Below are 21,498 nucleotides of genomic sequence, written 5' to 3'. Positions count from 1 at the left end.
AGGTATATCTCACTGGTCACCCCCAAAGTCAATTCTTCCTTTGACCGCCTCTCCTTCCAGTTCTCTGCTGCCAATGACTGGAACGAACTGCAAAAATCTCTGAAGCTGGAGACTCTTACCTCCCTCAATAGCTTTAAGCACCAGCTGTCAGAGCAGCTCACAGATCACTGCACCTGTACATAGCTCATCTGTAAATAGCCCATCCAATCTACCTCATCCACATACTGTATTTATTTATCTTGCTCCTTTGCGCACCAGTATCTCTACTTGCACATTCATCTTCTGCACATCCTACCATTCCAGTGTTTAATTTCTATATTGTAATAACTTCACCACCATGGCCTATTTATTGCCTTACCTATCTTGTCCTACCTCATTTGCACATGCTGTATATAGATTTTTCTACTGTATTATTGAATGTTTGTTTATTTCATGTGTAACTCTGTTGTTGTATGTGTCGAACTGCTTTGCTTTATCTTGGCCAGGTCGCAGTTGCAAATGAGAACTTGTTCTCACCTACCTGGTTAAATAAAGGTGAAATTATATATATTTTTTTAAATAAATGAAAGGGATAACGAATCCAGTTAATTGTTATCCATTTCTGGAAAGTACCTGCGTAATTGCGCACCCAACTCACTCAGGTGCTTCGCTACATCACATTTGACGTTGTCTGTAAGCTTGAGTTCATTTGCAGACACAAAAAAAAAATAATACGATGGAAAGACCTGAGTGTTGACCTTGTTAATACAGACAGAGAAGAGCTCCAACTTCTTAATCATAGCCTCAATTTTGTCCCGTACATTGAATATAGTTGCGGAGAGTCCCTGTAATCCTAGATTCAGATCATTCAGGCAAGAAAAAACATCCCCCAGATATGCCAGTCGTGTGAGAAACTCGTCATCATGCAAGCGGTCAGACAAGTGAAAATTATGGTCAGTAAAGAAAACTTTAAGCTCTCTCAATTAAAAGAAAACGTGTCAATACATTGCCCCTTGATAACCAGCGCACTTCTGTATGTTGTAAAAGCATTACACGGTTGCTGCCCATATCATTGCATAGTGCAGAAAATACCCAAGAGTTCAGGGGCCTTGCTTTAACAAAGTTAGCCATATTCACTGTAGTGTTCAAAAAATATTTCAAGCTGTCAGACATTCCCTTGGCAGCAAGAGCCTCTCGGTGGATTCTGCAGTATACCCAAGTGGCATTGGGAGCAACTGCTTGCACACGCGTTACCACTCCACTATGTCTCCCTGTCATGGCTTTTGCGTCATCAGTACAAATACCAACATGAGCAGCAGCTATGTTTGGCTACATACAGACCGTTAGTGGAATTCCCACAAGAGACGTTTAATGTGATTGGATGTTCATTATTTGACTAGGCTACCTGTGTTTAACATTGTGATGTTATTTCGCTGAACATGAGATGGTTGAATTTTATTTTTGGCAGTGAAACGAGGCTACTCAGGAGAGAAAGAAAACTCACCCAAATGTATAGCCCCGTTGGAAAATATCAAATGGACTGTTTGAAAATGTGAAGGAAAAAAGTATAATATTTTTTAAATTGTGAATCACATTTTTAATTAGCGTACTCCAGATGGCATTGAGCGTACCCCAGTTTGGAAATACCGGTCTTAAAACAATGTGGCTCAGACCTCTCTCACTAGCCAAGATCAAATGACAGACAGAAGAGAGAAATCTTTTCATCTGACATATGGTGCCTTCAGCATCGATGCTGATCTAAGACCAGAAACACTGTCCTGTCATGTTCCTAGCTGACTTGTTTAGGAGGGTCTCAGGGTTCCATATATTTTACAGCTAATTACACACAGATACTGCAATCATTAGCAATCCATGGCAACAATATATGCTACTTGTACTCTGGGAGTACGTCTACCCTTGTTTTCAGTCAATTACATTTTCTTTCAATTAATTCAGGAGATACATTAAAATTAAATGAGTTAAATGGTTCATTATCTATGCTAGTTTTACCCGCTCCTCGTTCTCGCCTTTCTGTTCCCTGTCCACTTCAGTGACCGCTTCCTCCTCCTCTTCCTCATCGTCATTCTCCCCTTCTGTCCTTGGCCTTCTCTTCTTACGACCTTTGCCCGCCTCTTCATGGGGTTCCGGGTCAAAGTTGAAAGTGAAAAAATTGTAGGCCTCCTCCGCTGTGGGTAAACCTGTCTCCGACTACATTTGCAATAAAACAGAGGACATTGATAAAATCCTTAACCTTAATCATACAATCTATTAGATTACAAGAACCAAAGGAGAGCAGTTTGGCCACTCACTATACTCTCTATCCTGACACGCCTGACTGTCTCTCGGAACTTGACTTTGGTGTTGAGGGGAGAAGTGTGGTCATCTCTCCCCGCCCTGAGGTCTGGCTCTGTCTGGAAAACATCAGCGGATCATGACCTTCACTTTCAGGCTAGTTAGCATAGTGAATTACATGCTTCAAAATATGGTTAATGAATTCTCCAATAAAAGATTCTCTGTACAGTGATGCTGGTACTGGACTACTATATGCACATAGACAGTGAAGAAAGTGAGTAGAAGTCAGGTCCTCACCTCTCTGTCAAACCTGGTGAGAGTGTCTCTGTCTCTGAGACTCTGCAAGCGACTAGCTGGCGCCTCCAAGGAAGCCTCCTGCTGTAGAAGACTTTCTGCTTTGGACTGATGAAGTGTACAAGAGACAATACATTTTCAATCAATTTCAATCAAACAATAAGATTTCTGGAGAATAAACAGGAAGTTTGGTCCTGAAACCTTTGATAAGGAAATTGTACAAAATTAGGAATCTCTGTAGTTAATCAATAATATATGTTGAGTAGAGCGAGGCTGTGTTTACCCTGGCTGCCCTCAGCTTGTCTCTCATTCGCTGTCTCATGGTGGAGCTCTCTGAGTGGCTCGAGCTTGGCGCGGGTTTGGCCTGAGGCCGGGGTGGCAGGTCTGAGGGGAGAGACAGGTATGAAACAACACCTATGGGAGATAGAGTAGGGAGAAACTACCCTGGTGGTCCAGTCTGTTTGGGCTGTTAACCAACTCCTCTCTGTTTGACAGCAATAGGCTAGGGAGGACCAGGTTAGAGGACATGCAGGATAGACAGTCTCACCTCCTCTCTGGGAGTGAGTGGGACTGGACACGATGTCAGGCTTCTCTGGTTTGTCATCATCGTGGCTGATCTGTTGAACAGCAGTGACCTCCACCACTGTCTCATCATGGGGCTCCACCACTGAGTCATCAGGTGTATCATCTGTAGACGCCTTCTCAAGCTAGGAGAGGGAGCAAGTGTCAACATTTTATAAGATAACCCATTTAATGAAACAGACAGAAAATACTTTACTAGTAGTACTACTACTCTGTAATAACACTGGGGTTTAAGTTTAAGACTATTAATCAACAAGAAAAGTGGTGATGATTATAGCTAGGACGGAGCCAGTGAATTCTAACTTCAATACCATTTTCTTCCTCTTCTGTCTCTGAGCCTTCAGGTTGCGTCTCAGTGTATCTCCAGGCTCCTCCTCACCAGCTGTTAGCTCCTAATAATCCAACACAAACACACAGTTGGTGCAAAGTCAGACATCCTACAATATTACAGGTAGGCCTGTGACTTCATATGAAGGCAGCTGCTGCTTTTCAGAGTGATAAAATATCCCCTTCGAGGAGGGAGAAAGAAAACAGAAGAAGAAGTAGAATGTTAGGAGAGAGGAGAGAACTACAGCACACAACCTATAGAACTCAGTGAACTCTACAGAGGAAAGAGAGAGAAGCAGTCTGGACACGTCTCTAGGCGAGGTGGTGAACAAGGCAGGTCAGAAGACTGCAGTCAGGAAGAAAGCACACAAGGTGACTACAGGCTAGCTAGGCCACAGCACAGCTACAAGGAGGCTATGGGAGAAAACATACCAACCTCCATAGTCGTCTGTCCTCTCTCCTTACTCTGCTTCTTGTCTGTTGGGACCAGAGCCTACCAGGCAGATCAGAGCACTTAGACACAGAGTCCTGCCAGTTTGTGTGTGTGGATGTGTATTCACATTTGACTTCTTCAGTGTGTGCAGGTGAGACTCGCTTTCAGGACTTGTTGAGTCTTGTCAAAGCCTGTACTTCCTCTGTCTGGCAATAAAGTACCTTGTATCTTGTCTCTAGAGGCTCACAGCTGTATCAAAGTCAGTAAGATGGCGCCGGAGAAGAAGGCAGACGTTTTACGTGCTGCCAACCGATTGTGTTTTTTGTTTGTTTATTATTTTTTAAACATATTTTGTACATAATGACCGAAAATAAATTCTGGACATCAGGACTGCGATTACTCACCAAGGACTCCTTTTTTCCCTTTAACGAGTCTGATGAGGCCGACGCGAACAATATACTGCTTTCTCAGGAACAGGCCCAAATGCCTGTGATTTGTGTGAAGAGGAGGCGGGGAAAAAGGGGCCGGAGGGCGGGCTGCCTTCTGAGAATTCGTAGGCGATCTAATAAACCCCCACTTCCTTCCATTCTGCTAGCAAATGTGCAATCTTTGGACAATAAAATATATGACCTACGCAGAAGATTAAACTACCAAAAGGACATTCAAAGCTGTAATATCTCATGCTTCACGGAGACGTGGCTGAACACTATCAACATACAGCTGCACCGGCAGGATAGAACAGCGGCGTCTGGTAAAACAAGCGCTGGCAGACTACGTATTTTTGTAAATAACAGCTAGTGCACGATATCTAAGGACGTCTCGAGCTATTGCTCACCTGAGATAGAGTATCTCATGATAAACTGCAGACCACATTACCTACCGAGAGTTTTCATCTGTATTTTTCGTAGCTGTTTACAAACCACCACAGTCAGAGGCTGGCACTAAGACAGCACTGAATGAGCTGTATACCTCCATAAGCAAACAGGAAAACACTCACCCAGAGGCGGTGCTCCAAGTTGCCGGGGACTTTAATGCAGGGAAACTTAAATCTGTTTTACCAAATTTCTATCAGCATGTTAAATGTGTAACTAGAGGGAAAAAAACCTCGCCCTCCATTTAGCAAATCTGACTATAATTCTATCCTCCTGATTCCTGCTTACAAGCAAAAATTAAATCAGGAAGCACCAGTGACTAGATCAATAAAAAAGTGGTCAGATGAAGCAGATGCTAAGCGACAAGACTGTTTTGCTAGCACAGACTGGAATATGTTCCGGGATTCCTCCGATGGCATTGAGGAGTACACCACATCAGTCATTGGCTTCATCAATAAGTGCATCAATGACGTTGTCCCCACAGTGACCGTACGTACATACCCCAACCAGAAGCCATGGATTACATGCAACATCCGCACTGAGCTAAAGGCTAGAGCTGCCGCTATCAAGGAGAGGGACTCTAACCCGGAAATTTATAAGAAATCCTGCTATGCCCTCCAACGAACCATCAAACAGGCAAAGCGTAAATACAGGACTGAGATCGAATCGTACTACACCGGCTCTGACGCTCGTCGGATGTGGCGGGGCTTGCATTACAGACTACAAAGGGAAGCACAGTCGAGAGCTGCCCAGTGACAAAAGTTGCCCAGTGGCTCGCTTGAGGCAAATAACACTGAAACATGCATGAGAGCACTAGCTGTTCTGGAAGACTGTGTGATCACACTCTCCGCAGCAGATGTGAGTAAGGCCTTTAACCAGTTCAACATTCCCAAGGCCGCAGGGCCAGACGGATTATTAGGACGTATACTGCGAGCATGCGCTGACCAACTGGCAAGTGTCTTCACTGACATTTTCATCCTCTCCCTGTCCGAGTCTGTAATACCAACATGTTTTAAGCAGACCACCATAGTGCCTGTGCCCAAGAACACTAAGCTAACCTGCCTAAACGACTACAGACCCGTAGCACTCACATCTGTAGCCATGAAGTGCTTTGAAGGCTGGTCATGGCTCACATCAACACCATTAACCCAGAAACCCTAGACCCACTCCAATTTGCATACCGCCACAACAGATCTACAGATGATGCAATGTCTATTGCACTCCACACTGCCCTTTCCCACCTGGACAAAAGGAACACCTATTTGAGAATGGTATTCATTGAACGCTGAGCTGTAGTCAACACCATAGTGCCCTCAAAGCTTATCAATAAGCTAAGGACACTGGGACTAAACAACTCCCTTTGCAACTGGATCCTGGACTTCCTGACAGGCCACACCCAGGTGATAAGGGTAGGTAGCAACACATCTGCCACGCTGATCCTCAACACAGGGGCCCCTCAGGGGTGCATGCTCAGTCCCCTCCTGTACTCCCTGTTCACTCATGACTGCACGGCCAGGCACGACTCCAACACCATCATTAAGTTTTCCCATGACACAACAGTGGTAGGCCTGATCACCAACAATGACGAGACAGCCTATAGGGTGGTCAGAGACCTGGCTGTATGATGCCAGGAAAACAACCTCTCCCTCAATGTAATCAAGACAAAGGAGATGATTGTGGACTACAGGAAAAAGAGGACTGTGCACACCCCCATTCACATCTACAGGGCTGTAATGGAGCAGGTTATGAGCTTCAAGTTCCTTGGTGTCCACATCACTAACAAACTAACATAGTCCTAGCACACCAAGACAGTCATGAAGAGGGCATGATAAAACCTATTCCCCCTCGGGAGACTGAAAAGGTTTGGCGTGGGTCCTCAAATCCTTAAAAGGTTCTACAGCTGCACCGAAAGCATCCTGCATCGAGAGCATCCTAGCTGGTTGCATCACTGCCTGGTATGGCAACTGCTTGGCCTACGACCGCAAGGCACTACAGAGTAGAGGTCGACCGATTATGATTTTTCAACGCCGATACCGATTATTGGAGGACCAAAAAAGGCCGATACCGATTAATCTGAGTCTTCAATATTCCCAGGTAAGAAATTTTAGGTTGTAGTTATTATAGGAATTGTAGGACTATTTCTCTCTATATCATTTGTATTTAATTAACCTTTGACTATTGGATGTTCTTATAGGCACTTTAGTATTGCCAGTGTAACAGTATAGCTTCCGTCCCTCTCCTCGCTCCTACCTGGGCTCGAACCAGGAACACATCGACAACAGCCACCCTCGAAGCAGCGTTACCCATGCAGAGCAAGGGGAACAACCACTCCAAGTCTCAGAGCGAGTGAAGTTTGAAACGCTATTAGCGCACACCCCGCTAACTAGCTAGTCATTTACACCAGCCTAATCTTGGGAGTTGATAGGCTTGAAGTCATAAACAGCGCAATGCTTGAAGCATTGCGAAGAGCTGCTGGCAGAACGCACGAAAGTGCTGTTTGAATGAATGCCTACTAGCCAGCTGGTGCCTACCATCGCTCAGTCAGACTGTGCTATCAAATCATAGACTTAGTTATAACATGATAACACAGAAATACGAGCCTTAGGTCATTAATATGGTTGAATCCGGAAACTATAATCTCGAAAACAAGACGTTTATTCTTTCAGTGAAATACTGAACCGTTCCCTATTTTATCTAACGGGTGGTATCCATAAGTCTAAATATTCCTGTTACATTGCACAACCTTCAATGCTATGTCATAATCACGTAAAATTCTGGCAAATTAGGTGGCCCAAACTGTTCCATGTACACTGACTGCGTGCAATGAACGCAAGAGAAGTGACACAATTTCACCTGGTTAATATTGCCTGCTAACCTGGATTTCTTTTAGCTAAATATGCAGGTTTAAAAATGTATACTTCTGTGTATTGATTTTAAGAAAGACATTGATGTTTAGGTACACGGAGCAATGACGGTCCTTTTTAACGAATACGCACGGCATCGATTATATGCAACGCAGGACACGCTAGATAAACTAGTAATATCATCAACCATGTGTAGTTAACTAGTGATTATGATTGATTGATTGATTGATTGTTTTTTATAAGATAAGTTTAATGCTAGCTAGCAACTTACCTTGGCTTACTGCATTCGCGTAACAGGCTCCTTGTGGAGTGCAATGTAATCAGGTGGTTAGAGCGTTGGACTAGTTAACTGTAAAGTTGCAAGATTGAATCTCCAAGCTGACAAGGTAAAAATCTGTTGTTCTGCCCCTGAACAAAGCAGTTAACCCACCGTTCCTAGGCCGTCATTGAAAATAAGAATGTCTTAACTGACTTGCCTAGTTAAATAAAGATTAAATAAAGAATAAATCGGCCAAATCGGTGTCCAAAAATACCGATTTCCGATTGTTAGTAAAACTTGAAATCGTCCCCTAATTAATCGGCCATTCTGATTAATCGGTCGACCTCTACTAGAGAGGGTAGTGCGAGTGGCCCAGTACATCACTGGGGCCAAGATTCCTGCCATCCAGGACCTCTATACCAGGCGGTGTCAGAGGAAGGCCCTAAAAATTGTCAAAGTCTCCAGCCACCCTTTTCTCTCTGCTACCGCACGCGGAGCACCAAGTCTAGGTCCAAGAAGCTTCTAAAAAGCTTCTACCCCCAAGCCATAAGACTCCCGAACACCTAATAAATTGGCTACCCTGACTATTTGAATTGCCTCCCCTCTCCCCTCTTTTACACCACTGCTACTTTCTGTTGTTATCATCTATGCATAGTCACTTTAATAACTCTACCTACATGTACTGTACATATTACCTCAAGCCCCCACACATTGACTCTGTACCGGTACCCCCTGTATATAGTCTCGCTATTGTTATTTTACTGCTGCTATTTAATTACTTGTTACTTTTATTTCTTATTCCTATCCATATTTTTTTAACTGCGTTGTTAGTTAGGGGCTCGTAAGTAAGCATTTCACTGTAATGTTGTATTCGGCGCATGTGATTTCAATTTAATGTAGAGTACTGGTAGGCACATAGTGAGTCAGTTGTGTTATTAGAGTGAAGCGCTATGACAACAATACATTTGGAGAAACTCTCAAAACCTCAGCAGCAAGCTAGTCCCTTAATCAAGGACTGAGCGATTGTATATGACTGACTGTATGTTATGCATTACCTGGGTATCTGTATCCACGTCGTCTTTGACCTGCAGAGTCTGTTGTAGCGCCCGTCGTTTCTTTCGTAATTTCTCCCGAAGATCACTGAAATGGAGGACAGTTTCACAAGCAAATTAGGCCTGCTATGCATAGACTATTTCTATTAATTCAACAAGAAATAATACTATGGTCAGGGAAACCCAATGCAAATGCTAAGTAAATATGTTTCTAAAAATAAAAAGTTAAAACAATTTGACAGTTACCTTGAGGAGGCCATATTGATGATGGGAAGAAGTTCAACTTTAAATGGCCTGGTTTTCAACTTGAAATCTATTGGTATCCCTAATGAGAACCGCTACATTATATCCTGTTGAACGAGATTGACTCTGCAATGAAACATTGCAACAGTTTAATTTGAGCGTGCAACAAATGAAACATTGTAACTGTTACTAGAGCGTGTAACAAATAATCAACAATGTAACAAAATGTACCGCTCTGTGGAACAAAGGCGAACATTCTATAAAGTAATTTAGCTAGGTAAAAGCCCTCGAGCTCAGACAATGGTGTGAAAACGATATAATGTTTAGCCTACAGTCCATTGGGCTGATAAACAACTACAAAGGTGGCCTCGGGTAATATTATAAGACAACTAGGTTATTCGATATACAAAAACTGAAGACGTATGTGTACAGACCTGGAGGTAAAAAGACTATCCATTGGACAACAAAAAATGTGACTAATTTCTCCCTCTTGATAACTATAACATACAGGCTTACTGCTATTGCTGCTGCTTAGTAACGATATCAACTACTCCTCGAACAACCTTGCAAACAGCATGGGTTCACGCTAGTATTGTATCCCATTCTCTCCCAAACATCTAGGATTTTCATTGATGCACGGATTTGTCAATCATCGAACAGTGATTGCGTCACATTCTACGGTGTCCGTAAAGTCTCACAGGTTTGCTTCCGTTTGTCGAATGGTATCTCGATGCGTACAGCAGTTGCTCAGCGGATCAATCTTCATGGTCTTTCATGGTCCCCACTCCCCCCCATTTGGTGATTTGAATGGAAGAGTGTGTGGATTAACATCATGATATTAGACTTTTCAAATGAACACTTACGATGTACAGTAATTACATTTGTCATGAAAATATTCCTTTAAATCCAATAATCAAATACCAGATCAGTAATAAAATCGAACATATTTTTGTCTTGTAGCGTTATTAACTAAATTCTGGCAAGACTATTTGGCAACATTGTATCTTCCCATCAGTTTAGATCCAAAAAGGGATGAACACTGTATAGTTTAGTAACACTCTCCAGAAGCACACATGCAACACTCTCCCACTCTTCTCTCTCATATATGTGTTCTAGAACTGTATTTCCCCAAAGGCTCTACATGCTACAGCTGAATTAGAAACAACACACACACACAGCCCTCATGTCGGTACAGATTTGTTTCCGTGTTTATGGGCTCCCAACCTCTCCATACTCCCATACTCACCTGCAGAATTGTTATTAAATGAGAAAATACCTATTTTCCGATGGTAAACATAACAAGAACACAAATAGCTTCTCACATTCCAGTGATCATGCCAAAAACACGCAGGGAAGAGTCCAAGACACACCACTTTCATTCAGCTGGACCAGACCACAATGTTAATCTCTGGATAGTAGAGATACAGTAGATGACTTGATTACTTCTCTGCAGAGTCAGACTATCTGCCATACTTATAGTGTTATGTGGGATATTATGAAGATAGTGAAGTGTAATGATTGTGCTGATAGGGATGAAATGGTTTATTACAGCCATTGTTCAGTAATGTGTTTAACATCTGTGTTACATTACACTTTTGGGATTGAGCATCTATATCATATCACCACACTCAAAAACAGTACAGTACTTGTGCCTTAAACTGTAATAGTATTCAACTAATACTATTCAATACTTTAAAAAAATAAGGTACAGGGAAGACTCATTAATGACTGAAGTAAATATCATAACATGTATTCATGAAATATATAAATCATAGCTTATTATCACTTAGATACTTAGATATTTTTCTCCCAAAAAACATTGTTTACTTTCACCAAACAAAAATGATTTCCTACATGACTTTACCCCCAAAACACACAAGGTCATACACACACATCCGGAATGAATTGTGAATAATGATAAGAGAGAAAGTTACAGACAAATATCATACCCTCAAGACAACCTTTACAATAATGGGGAGGTTAGCATTTTTTTTTTAATGTATGCCTTTGTAACTTTCTCACTCATCATTACACACGATTCATTCAGGATTATCCGTAATCATGGTAACATCCACTTTAATGTAGAAGTGTTTAGAAACATATTATATTTCTTATTTACAATAAAAGTGACTCCAAAATGACACAATACATTATTTACCATTATTTTCTATTGGCCACATAATAATCTGGAACACAACCCAAACAAACAGCAAAAGCATCCAACAAATGTGTAGAGTCAGAAGCTTGATATAATCATTGTGTGCTATGAATAGGGACCAAATACATAACTTTTTACTACTTTAATACACATATAAGTGAATGTGTCCCAATACTTTTGGTCCGCCAGAATGTGTACAAAAAGTGCTGTAATTTGTAAACGGTTAATCCGGTATGGATGAAAATTAAAGTTGACAGTCTGCACTTTAACCTCATGTATCATTTCAAATCCAATGTGCTGGAATACAGAGCCAAAACAACAACAACAACAACAAAAATGTCGCTGTCCCAATACTTTTGGAGCTCACTGTATTTATATAGAATATAAATAAAACATTATGAAATAGATACTCTAAATGCATCAAGGGGAGGCTATAAACTCAGTCCTCTCAGTTCTTTATTGAATGTAATAAGTAACTATGCGTAGTCCTCTGCTAGTGAGTCCAGGTAGTTGGTGTCTGCATATATCAGGAATCCAGAGAACAGGCTGTCAGACCACCCTGCATCTGCAAACAGGCCATTCTGGTCCTTGAAGAAGATCTCCAGCCACACCTCGTCTTCTGGGTTCAGGAACATTACTAAGGACCCAGAGGCCACGTCATGGTTTCCTGTGTTTGCATCAAATGTCTTGATGCGGTACTGTCCGTTCTGCACCAGCCCGATGGCCAGATGCTTGTTGGCCAGTGTGATGTCATAGGAGAAGTAGTAGATGCCTGGGTAGGCGCAGATGAACTTACCCGTCTCTGGGTTGTAGTGCCCCCCCTCATTGAAGAGGACCTTGTTGAACTTGATAGGTTCCTTCTCAGCAGGGTAACTACTGGTGATTCCCACAGAGAAGGCTGCTTTAGGCACCAGGCTGCCACACCGGCAGACTCCTGCCATCCCCCTTGGCCCTCGCTGGCCCTTGTCCCCTTTCTTCCCAAGGGGCCCTGGAGGACCAGGTAGGCCCCCATCCCCGCTCTCTCCACCAGGACCCCTCTTCCCACCAGGACCCCGGTCACCCCGCTGGCCAAGTTTACCCATTGGGCCGACTTTCCCCTTTACCCCTGAAATGGAGACAGTTGGTGTTCTGACTGACTGTAACTCCAGTTGTGTATTGCCATTGACACATACTTGTACAGTTATTATCACATTTGACCAGTATTGTTGGATTATTTGTAATATGAGTAAGCTGATTCCCTGTGCATGTAAAACCCTACTATTTAAGGATTAGTGAATAGGCTCAGTGCCAGTGGTGTAAAGTACTTAAGTCAACTTTCTTTAAAGAACTACTTAAGTTTTTTTGTGGGGTATCTGTACATTACTTTACTACTTATATTTTGACAACTTTTACTTCACTACATTCCTAAAGAAAATAATGTATTTTTTACTCCATACATTTTCCCTGACACTCAAAAGTACTTGTTACATGTTGAGTGCTTAGCAGAACAGAAAAATTGTCAAATTCACACACTTATCAAGAGAACACATGGTCATCCCTACTGCCTCTGATCTGGCAGACTCACTAAACACACTTATCAAGAGAACACATGGTCATCCCTACTGCCTCTGATCTGGCAGACTCACTAAACACACTTATCAAGAGAACACATGGTCATCCCTACTGCCTCTGATCTGGCAGACTCACTAAACACACTTATCAAGAGAACACATGGTCATCCCTACTGCCTCTGATCTGGCAGACTCACTAAACACACTTATCAAGAGAACACGTGGTCATTCCTACTGCCTCTGATCTGGCAGACTCACTAAACACACTTATCAAGAGAACACGTGGTCATCCCTACTGCCTCTGATCTGGCAGACTCACTAAACACACTTATCAAGAGAACACGTGGTCATTCCTACTGCCTCTGATCTGGCAGACTCACTAAACACACTTATCAAGAGAACACGTGGTCATTCCTACTGCCTCTGATCTGGCAGACTCACTAAACACACTTATCAAGAGAACACGTGGTCATTCCTACTGCCTCTGATCTGGCAGACTCACTAAACACACTTATCAAGAGAACACGTGGTCATCCCTACTGCCTCTGATCTGGCAGACTCACTAAACACACTTATCAAGAGAACACGTGGTCATTCCTACTGCCTCTGATCTGGCAGACTCACTAAACACACTTATCAAGAGAACACGTGGTCATTCCTACTGCCTCTGATCTGGCAGACTCACTAAACACACAAAAAAAATGGTGGCGTCTATTTTGCTTTATATTAGGAATTTGAAATTATTTAGACTTTTACTTTTGATGCTTAAGTATATTTAGAACCAAATACTTTTAGACTTTTACTCAAGTACTATTTTACTGGGTGACTTTCACTTTTACTTGTAACTTTCTAGTAAGGTATCTATACTTTTACTCAAGTATGAAAATTGGGTAGTTTTCCACCACTGCTCAGCGCCTCACAGCCATCCTCGGTTATTATGTCGCCCTTGGAGTCCAGTCACAATCTATGTTTGACTACTGCACTGACTGTTGTACAGTGTCGTCAAATCTGGGATTGTATCAAACCAAATCATCACAATGTATTGGAGCTAGGAAAGAATGGACAGGATGCATGTGTATGCATGTACTGAATGTGTGAAAAAAATGTGTGCTATTCTGATGTGTGTGAGAGAAAGAGTCTGTGTGGTATTTGCATGCCTAGGTTCCTCTTAAATGTGTAAGTCTGTAAAAGAACATCATGCAGAATGCAGGTACTGTGAGCCTGACATTTACAGCTCATTGACATAGTACATATTGGATCTAAAACAAGGTTTATCTTAAAGCCGTGTTGCACTTGGATGACACTAACAGACACTGACAAAAAAACAGAGGCGGTGATTTAACTTTGTTCTTCCAAATATTTCAGCTTCCTTGACCCATATAAAATATCTTTTGGATCACTCCAAAGGCAGGAGAACCAGGCATCCAACCATTGGGAAAAATATGAACACACCCCAAATAAAGGGAACTGCGTGGGAAGCTCAGACACATGGAAACCTTGGTCTTAGAAAAACACCTGGTAGAGGTAGTTTTGATTTAAACCAAACATCACATACATTTTTTTGTCTGGCTCATGGTCTCCCTGGTGAAATATGGCTGTGTAGCTGATGTAGTTTGACCATGATTAATAAACACAATTTCAGAGATCACTGGAGGGTCCCACTTGTCTTCTACATCAATTACTGAAGTCTCTTTAATGTCCTGAGAGCAAACCCATCTGCAGGGCAGATTCAGATTGTGAAATGCTTGGGTTAGGATAATTAAAAAGGACTGAAATGTATTTTTGGTGGTGTAAACTTGTCTTTCGATGCAATCGTTATAATGTTTATATATTTACTTACTGCCAAAAGGCCATGGCGTGTTCATGGAGGTAAAGTAGACAATAAGTAAATATACAGTCGGAGTCAATATTTGAACTGTGTGCAGGGGCGTCATCTACCCCAAAAATCTGAGGGGCCACAAAGTACGTGAGGATGGCTGGGGAGGTGATCTGGAGGGGGGCTACGTCTCCTGTCTGTAAGTTGGAGAATTTAGCATTTTTCACCTGAAACAGCTTTTTCCTGCAATCTAGAGCCATAATCATTATGCTTTAATTCTATATTAAAAATATGTTTATTTTTCTTCATATCTAATCAGATCTCCTGAGCTGTCTGTATCTTCCTGACGGGTGGCACTTAAAAAAACTAAAAACAAAATATGCTTCTCTGCAATATCCAGTACATTTAGTAATTGCTTGCTTTTCTAAAGTCTATTAACCTTGCCAGCAGGCAAGCCAGCTAAGATACAGTAGTTCTACAAGCTAGCTACTCTAACTTGATTATATATTTTTACAATGATTATTGTGCTACTTATGGGCATGACGCCTCTGATTGTATGTATGTTTTATGGAGTTAGATAAGGTCAGTACTGTACCTGCTCCACCCTTCTCTCCTTTCTCTCCTCTCCTGCCATCTCTGCCATCTCTTCCTGGGATTCCTACGCTCCCGTTGGCCCCTGGAGGCCCGTTGGGGCCAGGTTTACCTGGTGTCCCTGGCAACCCCGGAACACTGCAGATCAGACGAGGTGGAGTTCCTCTCACCTTGGCCTCCAGCAGCTGACCAATCACACACTGGCACAGAAAGGCCACGCCTACCAACCGCCACATCCTCAGCTCTGTAGAGAGAGAAAAGAAAACAACCGCCACTTCATCAGACCTACTGTATAGTACTTGAAACACAACCTCAATGACCACATTCACAAACGGGTGACATTCTCTTATAATGGCAGAGTGTGCATGATCTGAGTGCATATTAATCTAACAAATCTGGAAACTTTCTTCTAAGTTGAGAAACAGCCCAGTTTAGATTCCAGTTATTAGAGATGACCAGAAATGAAAACACAGCAGTGTCCTGGCGGGAGAGGAGCATGTTCTAGTGCCAGCTAGCCAACAGACAGACTGAGATAAGGTCGGAGGGACTAAACACAGGAACCTGCTAAAATAATAAGCATTAGACACAGCACTATAAAACACAGCAGATTCCCCTGTAAAATAACATATGAAGGAATCAAGAATCACGCACCGCACCTCTCTCCTGCCAAACTACAGCCACAGCGCCAGATGTGGGTCCTAATGGATAACGCTGCGTTTTGGACTCTCTTTTTCTCTTCCTCTCTGTTGTCAGCCCCCCCAGTCGCATTAATGTGTTAGCGGCTGCAGCAGTGAGAGAAGCCTTTGCCTCGCTTCCAAGCCAATTCCATTTTGTCAATGCATTCCTTAGTTATGACACAACAGCCAGAACAACTATGTCAGAGCAACCCAAGGCTGAAATAACCCTCTGGACACAGACACGCACAGAAACACAGCCATGTTATCTGCTCTTGGACCTAAGAAACATTGACAGAACACAATAACAATCATGTTATTGAAAGAGTTGATGATTGCACTGAGCAATGAGATAAATTATGGTTTAGAAAGAGAGCGAAAGAAAGGTAACTTTGGTTCTGTAAGGACTGGGCAGCAAACCAGGGGTCATCAAGTGACTGTATGGATGGGATATAAGAGACCACATCATGGAAACCTTTCTTCCCTGGAACCAATACTGTAGCTAGATACCATACTGTAGCTAGATACTATAGCTGGATACCATATGCTAGCTAGATACCATACTGTAGCTAGATACCATACTGTAGCTAGATACCATAGTGTAGTAGGATACCATACTGTAGCTAAATACCAAACCGTAGCTGGATACCATACTGTAGCTAGATACCATACTGTAGCTGGATACCATACTGTAGCTAGATACCATAGTGTAGCTGGATACCATACTGTAGCTACATACCAAACTGTATTTGGATACCATAATGTAGCTAGATACCATACTGTAGCTGGATACCATACTGTAGCTACAGTGGGGCAAAAAGTATTTAGTCAGCCACCAATTGTGCAAGTTCTCCCACTTAAAAAGATGAGAGGCCTGTAATTTTCATCATAGATACACTTCAACTATGACAGACAAAATGAGAAAATAAATCCAGAAAATCACATTGTAGGGTTTTGAATGAATTTATTTGCAAATTATGGTGGAAAATAAGTATTTGGTCACCTACAAACAAGCAAGATTTCTGGCTCTCACAGACCTGTAACTTCTTCTTTAAGAGGCTCCTCTGTCCTCCACTCGTTACCTGTATTAATGGCACCTGTTTGAACTTGTTATCAGTAAAAAAGACACCTGTCCACAACCTCAAACAGTCACACTCCAAACTCCACTATGGCCAAGACCAAAGAGCTGTCAAAGGACACCAGAAACAAAATTGTAGACCTGCACCAGGATGGGAAGACTGAATCTGCAATAGGTTAGCAGCTTGGTTTGAAGAAATCAAATGTGGGAGCAATTATTAGGAAATGGAAGACATACAAGACCACTGATAATCTCCCACCATAATTTGCAAATAAACTCATAAAAAATCCTACAATGTGATTTTCTGGATTTTTTTTCTTTTTTCTCATGTTGTCTGTCATAGTTAAAGTGTACCTATGATGAAAATTACAGGCCTCTCTCATATTTTTAAGTGGGAGAACTTGCACAATTGGTGGCTGACTAAATACTTTTTTGCCCCACTGTAGATACCATACTGTAGTAGGATACCATACTGTAGCTAGATACCATAGTGTAGCTGGATACCAAACTGTAGCTGGATACCATTTGGCAAAACATGATAGGTCATAAGGCTTAAATCATACAGATGAAGTTAGACACTTTGTTACACACCACATGGAAACATAATTGACTTCACAAGTGTTGTTAGATATGCTTCACAACAGTAATTTTATTTCATTCTCTATCGTAATTATACTGTAAACAATATGCATGTATGGCGGTAATGGTTGGCAGCTGTGGAAAAATGCTTTGGGAAAATGCTTGGGAGTTTATCTTCAGCTTAATATACACTTAGTGTACCAAACATTAGGAACACCTTCCTAGTATTGAATGCCCCCCCCCCCCCCCCCCCCCCCCCCCTTTGCCCTCAGAACAGCCTTAACTCATCGGGCCATGGACTCTACCAGGTGTCGAAAGCGTTCCACAGAGTTGCTGGCCCATGTTGACTCTAATGCTTTCCACAGTTGTGTCAAGTTGGCTGGATGGTCAATGTCACTGGAATGATGGACAAACTAACAAATGCCAGCCCTTGGCCAGTCCAGTGTTGTGTCGTGTGATTGGTTGAGTATTCTTGTGTACGTGACTTCAAACAGATGTGTTGCAGAGACGTCTGTTTAGCTGGCTAGCCGGCTTGATAATTTATAGCTCAGTGGCTTGAACAGCATGCACTGAACGACTTGGTAAACCCAGCTTCAACTTGATACAGGAAAATGCCTGGGAGTTTATCTTCAGCTTCAGCATGTATAATGTAGTTAATAACTGAGTGTACCAAACATTATGAACACTTTCCTAATATTGATTTTCCCATTCGTCCTCTGAATGGCATACATACACAATCCATGTGTCAATTCTTTAAGCTGTCTCCTTCATCCACACTCATTGAAGTGGATTTAGCAAGTGACATCAATGAGGGATCATATCTTTCACCTGGATTCACCTGGTCAGTCTATGTCATGGAAAGAGCAGGGGTTCTTAATGTTTTGTACATTCAGAGTATACAGTAATGTAACAAAAACCTGAACCATGGAGTCAAACAGGTACAGTTATGGATATTTGTGAGATCTGAGTATATTAATGCCTGTAATTTTGCTCTTTGTTGTTGTGTGTATACAGTATGTCTGGGCAATTGGGCGTGAGCATGTTAGCTCTGTGTGTCTGTACATCTGTTCCACGTCTTTGTATCTGACAATAGCGTGTGTTTAGGAATAGTGGAACTAACATTGGGTTTCCATGGCTATGAGTTTTTTTTAAAATTCTGCAACGTTTGTTGTGAGATGTTAGAGATACAGAATGAACACTGTCCTGAAGATGGAAGACTTGAAGATCACGATCAGGGGAATCACAACCCACGGAACATAATATAAATCATTTGTGTAAATGCTTTATTCTCACACATGCAAATGATTTATAGTCCAACACACACACACACAAAGGCCACCCAATGAACATACACTCACAAATTCACATACTGGTGTGAACAAGCTCAGCCAGCACTGTGAAATAGATACCCCCTGGTCCCCCATTATTAATTAGGACTATTTACGCTAAAGGCAGCTGCTCTCGGTGGAACATGTTTTTCGATTTGAGGGTAGTACTGTAATGAACTCAGCATAGAGCCAGTGTGAGAAAGGCCCTCTGAGGGAGAATCCCCACCCACCATTTCTGCCCAGCAGGGATGATGTCATGACTGGGACCTACCCATCATTAAAGCACTGACCCTGCTCTACTCTCAGATGCATGCATTCTCACACACAAAATGTTCACCTAGGCATACACACGCTCACACACACAGAAAGAAAGGACAGAACTCACACATTCTTAAAAGTATAGTGCCATTATTTTAATTGGTACACATGCTAAAATGAACATTATTACCTGGGTGGTTTGAGACCTGAATGTTGACTGGTTGACAGACGGGGAATATCAAACCGTATACCAAGTGTATGACAAAACATTTTATTTTAACTGCTCTAATTATATTGGTAAAACGTTTATAATAGGAATAAAGCACCTCAGGGGTTTGATATATGGCCAATATACCACGGCTAACGGCTATGTCCAGACTCTCCACGTTGCATTGTGCATAAAAACAGCCCTTAGCCATGATATATTGGACATATACCACACCCCCTCAGGCCTTATTGCTTCAATTAAGACAAAGGTGATGACCAGCTGAGGTTGTTATTTTGAGATGATGAGAGTGAAACAGCATGCCAGCGTCTCTGATCTATTCTAAAAATGTATGGCCCATCCAATAACTTATACCCCAAAGTAAAGAACAGTAGTTTTATTTGGTTATAATGTGAGTGATCATAGCACTGGCATACTGTATGTATGGTATTAAGAAACATGCAGATGTTACGTTTGCCAGCTGAATGCTCTTACCACAGGTTGAGAGCTGCTCCTCTTGTTGACTGCTTCAACAACTTCCAATCAGTATAATTGTGTCAATCCTCAGATCTCCTTCCTGGTCACAGTCCTGTGTCCTTGGTGATGAGAGATAAGTAGAATGTCCTTGGATAACATAGTCTCCTTCTCAACCTCTCTGTCTCGCTCTCCTATCCTTCGTCTTTGTAGGGCTCCTTCAAACATTTGTGTAGGGCTCCCTCTGTCTCTCTGCTCCCTCTCAGAGTCTTGATTTGTAATAGTAGCCTCCCTAGAGTCATTCAAACCTCCCCCTCTCTGTTTCACTCACACCCCTCCCTCTTTCTCCCTCATCCACTTCCTCTGTCTCGTTATAAACTTTCCACAAAGCAAAACAACTATCACCAACTTAAGGACTGACTTCATAAGTTCAGAGTGCAGGCCTGAATACACACCCTTTCCACCAGTCCACATTAAAGAGTCAACTACTGACATTATACTTCATTCTTGAGTGTGATTCTTGTAACAGCATGATCATTCAGAAATGTTTTTTGCAAATGAGAATTTGCAGCTATAGCAATATTTAGCCTCTAGATGGCGGTATACTGCATACGCACTAAAACTACAGGTAAGTGAAAGAATAATAGGAACACTTGAGTAAATGAGGAATGCAAAGTATATTGGAAGCAGGTCCTTCCACACAGGTGTTGTTAATTAAGCAATTCACATCCCATCATGCTTAGGGTCATGTTTAAAATTCTGGGCAGGCCATTATTTTGGCTACCATGACTATGCCCCCATAGATTAACAATGCCCCATCCACAGGGCATGAGTGGTCACTGAATGGTTTGATGAGCATGACAATTATGTAAACCATATGCCATGGCCATCTCAATCACCAGATCACAACCCAATTAAACATTGGACATTTTGTAGCGGCGCCGGAGACAGCAGTTAACAAAACACCAAATTATGGAATTTCCCATAGAAGAATGTTGTCACATCCCTCCAATAGAGTTCCAGACACTTGAGGAACCTATGCCAAGGTGCATTGAAGCTGTTCTGGTTTGTGGTGGCCCAACACCCTATTAATACACTTTATGTTGGTGTTTCCTTGATTTTAGGACTGTGAGGAGGATGGCTATGGTATGGTATAGGGCCTTTGGTATTGGGGTGCTGTAGGATGGGCTCCTGGCTGGTGTTTGGCTAGTGACACACAATCTCTCCGTGGAAGCACAGGCAGGTGTTCTGAGTGTGCAAATGACGGCCACCTTTACCCTGGTAATGGTCACATCTGGCCACCTGACAAAACTGATCTCCAAACCCATTTACTCTGAATCTACCCTTGCCTCGCCTCACTCCCATACTCTCCCAGGATGCTTGCTGTGCTAAGCAGTTTACCATATTGACTGCACAATGACCCTGGCCATATATTTACTAGTCACAGGGGAGCCCAGCCTCTGTCCGGGTCTAAAATGCATTTAAGAACTTCTCAAGAATAGTCACTGTTCTATAGACTCAGAGGAGGCATATAATGATTAATATCACTCACTACACTCCTATTCAGACATACAACTAGAGGACTCCTTG

The 21,498-nt window shown here is 42.2% G+C and overlaps 2 protein-coding genes across 7 annotated transcripts in view; both read right to left on the bottom strand.

Annotated features, from left to right (window-relative positions):
* The window catches only part of cc2d2a (coiled-coil and C2 domain containing 2A), a 32,036-nt gene extending 22,212 nt beyond the window's left edge, over positions 1–9,824 (bottom strand). For 2 of the 4 annotated variants that reach the window (XM_036978333.1, XM_021604263.2), the window contains exons 1-10: positions 9,632–9,824; positions 9,201–9,323; positions 8,958–9,042; positions 3,911–3,967; positions 3,459–3,539; positions 3,113–3,272; positions 2,849–2,949; positions 2,569–2,673; positions 2,289–2,390; positions 1,990–2,187 (exon numbers count right to left, since the gene is read on the bottom strand). In XM_036978333.1, the coding sequence (XP_036834228.1) occupies positions 1,990–2,187; positions 2,289–2,390; positions 2,569–2,673; positions 2,849–2,949; positions 3,113–3,272; positions 3,459–3,539; positions 3,911–3,967; positions 8,958–9,042; positions 9,201–9,214 (903 nt within the window). In that variant the 5' untranslated portion in view covers positions 9,215–9,323; positions 9,632–9,824. The remainder of the gene's footprint in view (positions 1–1,989; positions 2,188–2,288; positions 2,391–2,568; positions 2,674–2,848; positions 2,950–3,112; positions 3,273–3,458; positions 3,540–3,910; positions 3,968–8,957; positions 9,043–9,200; positions 9,324–9,631) is intronic. The other 2 variants (XM_036978334.1, XM_036978335.1) reach the window with 2 other exon arrangements.
* Positions 9,825–10,723: 899 nt separating this feature from the next.
* LOC110524529 (complement C1q tumor necrosis factor-related protein 7) lies at positions 10,724–20,178 on the bottom strand. Of its 3 annotated transcripts, none has more exons than XM_021604261.2 (3): positions 19,930–20,178; positions 15,317–15,556; positions 10,724–12,460 (listed from the first exon to the last, which is right to left on the bottom strand). In XM_021604261.2, exons 2-3 carry the CDS (start codon positions 15,546–15,548, stop codon positions 11,832–11,834), a joined length of 861 nt encoding a protein of 286 aa, XP_021459936.2. In that variant the 5' UTR covers positions 15,549–15,556; positions 19,930–20,178; the 3' UTR covers positions 10,724–11,831. The 3 variants fall into 3 exon arrangements, with proteins under 3 accessions (XP_021459936.2, XP_021459935.2, XP_036834244.1); XM_021604260.2 differs by lacking the exon at positions 19,930–20,178 and adding an exon at positions 15,969–16,117; XM_036978349.1 differs by lacking the exon at positions 19,930–20,178 and adding an exon at positions 15,964–16,095.
* Positions 20,179–21,498: the final 1,320 nt, after the last annotated feature.

The sequence above is a fragment of the Oncorhynchus mykiss genome, chromosome 5 (assembly GCF_013265735.2).
Source record: "Oncorhynchus mykiss isolate Arlee chromosome 5, USDA_OmykA_1.1, whole genome shotgun sequence".
NCBI lineage: Eukaryota > Metazoa > Chordata > Actinopteri > Salmoniformes > Salmonidae > Oncorhynchus > Oncorhynchus mykiss.
Note: the sequence above shows the minus strand (reverse complement) of the source record. Positions and strands in the feature narration are given on the sequence as shown.